Raw genomic sequence first — 4,604 nt, forward strand, 5'->3', positions numbered from 1 at the left:
TCAAAACGTTTTATATTTTTTTAGCTGAAAAGGTTATTTCTATAATTAATTTTCTAGTTCTAGCTAGTCAAGTTTTGTATATGAAGCTCGGGCTTGAGCTCCTATTTAGGCTAGTTTGAGCTTTTAACGAACCAATCTCGGTTAGCTCGCGAGCGACTCGGTTCATTTACACTCGTAAGGAATCACTAGCTCTAATCACTGATTGTTAACCAAGTTTACCTATTAACTGATGAATGAGATGATTTGGTTTAAGTTTAATCTATTGTGAGTCAAACAGATTATGTTTATTTCTAACGGGTCAAACAGGGCTGAATAGGCTGATAATTGCTCAGAAGTCCAATCTTGTTTCAACAGGTCAAATGGGTAAAATAGGAAAGTTGTCAGGCGAGTCGAGTAGGTCAAACAGGGCCGAATAGGCTGGCAATTACTTGAAACTCGAAAGTCAAACATTGTTTTCTAACGGGTCAAACGGGTCAAATGGGTTAAAACAGCATAAATTGTTTTCAGAATGCATATCCAAACCTTTTGTTTCAGTTCTTAATCATTAACCAGTTTGTATTCATTTTTATGGACCTGCAGATGATGAACCGACCACCACCCGAAGACTTCTCACTCAAAGAAACCAAACCGCACCTCGGTGGCGGTAAAACGACAGGCGACAAGCTCACAAGCACCTATGACCTTGTGGAACAAATGCAATATTTATACGTTCGTGTGGTAAAAGCAAAAGACCTACCCGCAAAAGACTTAACCGGTAGCTGTGACCCGTATGTAGAGGTCCGAATGGGTAACTACAAGGGCACAACCCGTCATTTTGAAAAAAACACTAAACCCGAATGGAACCAAGTGTTTGCATTCTCAAAAGACCGAATTCAATCAACCATGCTCGAGGTAATAATAAAAGACAAAGACGTGTTAAAAGACGATTTCATAGGCGGGGTTTTGTTTGATCTCAACGAGGTCCCGAAACGGGTCCCACCCGATAGCCCGTTAGCTCCACAATGGTACAAGTTAGCCAACCAAAAAGGCGATAAGCTGAAAGGTGAGCTTATGTTAGCGGTTTGGTGGGGTACGCAAGCGGACGAAGCGTTTCCAGAAGCGTGGCATTCGGATGTCGCAGCGGTAACTGCTGACGGGCTCGCTAATATTAAGTCGAAAGTGTATTTATCACCGAAACTTTGGTATCTTAGAGTTAATGTAATCGAGGCCCAAGATTTAGTCCCGAACGATAAAACTCGGTTTCCCGAGGTTTACGTGAAAGCGACACTCGGGAATCAGGTTTTACGGACCCGGGTTTCGGCTAGCAAGACGATAAACCCGTTATGGAACGAGGATCTGATGTTTGTAGCAGCGGAACCGTTTGAAGAACCATTGATTTTGAGTGTCGAGGATCGGGTCGGGCCGAATAAAGAAGAGTGTCTTGGGAAGTGCGGGATCCCGTTACAGTATGTTGACCGTAGGTTAGACCATAGAATGATCAACTCGCGGTGGTTTAATCTTGAAAAACACGCAATGGTTGAAGGCGAAAAGAAGAAAGAAGTTAAGTTTGCGAGTCGGGTCCACATGCGGGTTTGTTTAGATGGCGGGTATCATGTTCTTGACGAGTCGACCCATTATAGTAGCGATCTCCGACCCACCGCGAAACAGTTATGGAAAAGTAGTATCGGGGTTCTTGAGGTCGGGATCTTGAGTGCTAAAGGGCTTTCCCCGATGAAAACAAAGGACGGTCGGGCCACGACCGACGCTTATTGTGTCGCGAAATACGGTACGAAATGGGTCCGAACCCGAACCATAGTCGATAGTTTCATGCCTAAATGGAACGAGCAGTACACATGGGAAGTTTTCGACCCGTGTACGGTTATAACTATCGGGGTCTTCGACAACTGTCATTTACATGGCGGAGATAACCCCAGCGGGTCCCGCGATTCAAGAATCGGGAAGGTTCGGATCCGGTTATCGACGCTTGAAACGGACCGGGTTTACACTCACTCGTACCCGCTTCTCGTTTTGCACCCGTCGGGTGTTAAGAAAATGGGTGAAATACATTTAGCGGTTCGGTTTACTTGCTCGTCTTTGATAAACATGATGTATATGTACTCGCAACCGTTGTTACCCAAAATGCATTACGTGCACCCGTTAACGGTTAGCCAGCTTGATAGTCTGAGGCACCAAGCGACCCAGATCGTGTCAACTCGGTTGGGTCGGGCTGAACCACCGTTAAGAAAAGAAATAGTCGAGTATATGCTCGATGTCGGGTCACATATGTGGAGTATGAGAAGAAGTAAAGCTAACTTTTTGAGAATCATGTCGGTTTTGAGCGGTTTAATCGCTGTCGGGAAATGGTTCGACCAAATTTGCAGCTGGAGAAACCCGATCACGACCGTTTTAATCCACATTCTGTTTCTAATACTCGTTCTATACCCCGAACTGATTCTCCCGACGATTTTCTTGTATATGTTTCTAATCGGGATATGGTATTACCGATGGAAGCCGAGAAACCCGCCACATATGGATACCCGGTTATCCTGTGCGGATACCGCACACCCGGATGAGCTAGACGAAGAATTCGACACGTTCCCAACAAGCCGGGCCCCGGATGTGATTCGTATGCGGTATGATCGAATCAGAAGTATCGCAGGTCGGATGCAAACGGTGATTGGTGATTTAGCGACGCAAGGCGAACGGTTTCAGTCGCTAATAAGCTGGCGAGACCCACGAGCGACGTCGCTATTTGTGATATTTTGTTTACTTGCTGCGGTTGTGCTTTACGTGACGCCTTTCCAAGTTGTCGCAATTCTCACCGGGTTTTATGTTTTGCGACACCCGAGGTTTCGACGCAAACTACCGTCTGTGCCACTGAACTTCTTTAGAAGATTGCCTGCGAGAACTGACTGCATGCTATGAGGAGAAAGATGTTGACTTTGACCTTGGGTCAACGTAGGAGTAAAAGACCAACTTTTGTTTTGCAGTAGGATGATGTTTGATATCATGTTTTTTGGTTGTATTTTGTGAATTTTGTGTTGGTTACTTTGTAATTTTGTAGGTTTGAGTTTTAATTCGGATCCATCTATGGTTAAATATAATGTTTTCACAAACGGAGCGGTAAGTAAACTGATGTTTTACTGGTTCACTGGTTAGATCAGTTGAACTTTCTTATAAAAATTATCCTAAACATTTTTCTTGATAAAAAAATGTGAAGTAGTTTGCTTGACGACAATTTGGTGTCTTTGGAAGACCCGAAATGACATGATTTTTAATGGGAAATCGGCTTATTTAGGCATTGTAGTGGGAAATATAAAAGCTTTGTGCTTTTTATGGGCGCAGAAGAGATCGAAAATGACGGATATAACATGAGAGAATTGGAGGTCTTTTAACTTGTAAGGAGGCGTTTTTTTGGTGTTTGTTTTTGTTTTTGGTGCTTTTCTTCATCTGGGAGGTAGAGCGTACCTGGCCCGGTTAGTATCTTGCTATACCGTTCAGTGGTTTAATATATTTTTCTTTGTTCGTCGTTCAAAAAAAAATGAAACTAGATAGTAAGTTTTGATGATGTTTGAATGTTTATGTGCCACAAACAAATGATCAAAACATACCAATTAAGAAAAGATAATTATAAAGTTGTATAAATATGTATTTTTTTATAAATATATTTATGATTTTATTTTGAAATTTTGATAGTTTCAAGAATTTATGTCCCTTGTCACTCGGTTAATAGGGAAGCACGCTTGGTACGTGTGACTGCTCGACACTCCCTTGTGGCATAGTGATTGTAACTTTACAGGTGTAAACAATTACACTTTTTTAAAGCTATATATAGATTGGGTTGTAAAATATTGTTTTTCATTTTTTTTTTAAGTTTTTGATTTTAAGGTTTTAGCATTGACTTCACTTTCTTATCTATTTTTATCGACGTATTAGCTAGAAGCTTTTTGACTTTTAACTTAAGAGTAAGTTATGGATGATTTTATTGTTATCAAAACAATTTAGACAAAATTGAAAAAATAATGTATCGATGCAACTTGGGTCATGTAGATTACACGCTTTTGTTTGACTATTGTAACCTAGAGTAAGTGATAGATTATACATATAATACGTATAGATGTATACAAGCCTTCGTTTGTGAAATGTGACTATGGTAATTTAGAAACCACTAAAATTATAATTAGTGGTTATGGATGATTTGATAACACCTGCAACATACCGACGCCGGAAACGGTAATCCGCAACTCTCCGCACGTCCAACAACGGTTAAGTGTCCAACCAAGTAACGGTGACCTGCAACTCTCCGACCAGCGATTGGTAGTCACCGGAAGCTAGCATAACGGTTACCTGCAACATATTTTTCAGGGCTTGCTTGCTTTTTCCCCAATAGTAGTCACCGGAAGCTATCATCAGATCTGCGATTGGTAGTCACCGGAAGCTATCACCGGAAGCTAGCATAACGGTTACCTGCAACATATTTTTCAGGGCTTGCTTGCTTTTTCCCCAATAGTAGTCACCGGAAGCTATCATCAGATCTGCGATTGGTGCAGATCTGCGACCTTCAGATCTGCGACCTTCTTCAGGGTTTTCGTGTGACCTATTTGGCAAAATAAAGCCAGTTACGC

General features: G+C 41.8%; 1 protein-coding gene across 1 annotated transcript; it reads left to right on the forward strand.

Annotated features, from left to right (window-relative positions):
* Positions 1–486: 486 nt before the first annotated feature.
* LOC143529351 (FT-interacting protein 3-like) lies at positions 487–3,138 on the forward strand. The gene has a single exon (XM_077025170.1). It carries the CDS (start codon positions 568–570, stop codon positions 2,902–2,904), a length of 2,337 nt encoding a protein of 778 aa, XP_076881285.1. The 5' UTR covers positions 487–567; the 3' UTR covers positions 2,905–3,138.
* Positions 3,139–4,604: the final 1,466 nt, after the last annotated feature.

This window comes from Bidens hawaiensis, unplaced genomic scaffold (genome assembly GCF_021521415.1).
Source record: "Bidens hawaiensis isolate Kalapana, Puna unplaced genomic scaffold, B.hawaiensis_p1.1 tig00008535_1, whole genome shotgun sequence".
Lineage (NCBI taxonomy): Eukaryota > Viridiplantae > Streptophyta > Magnoliopsida > Asterales > Asteraceae > Bidens > Bidens hawaiensis.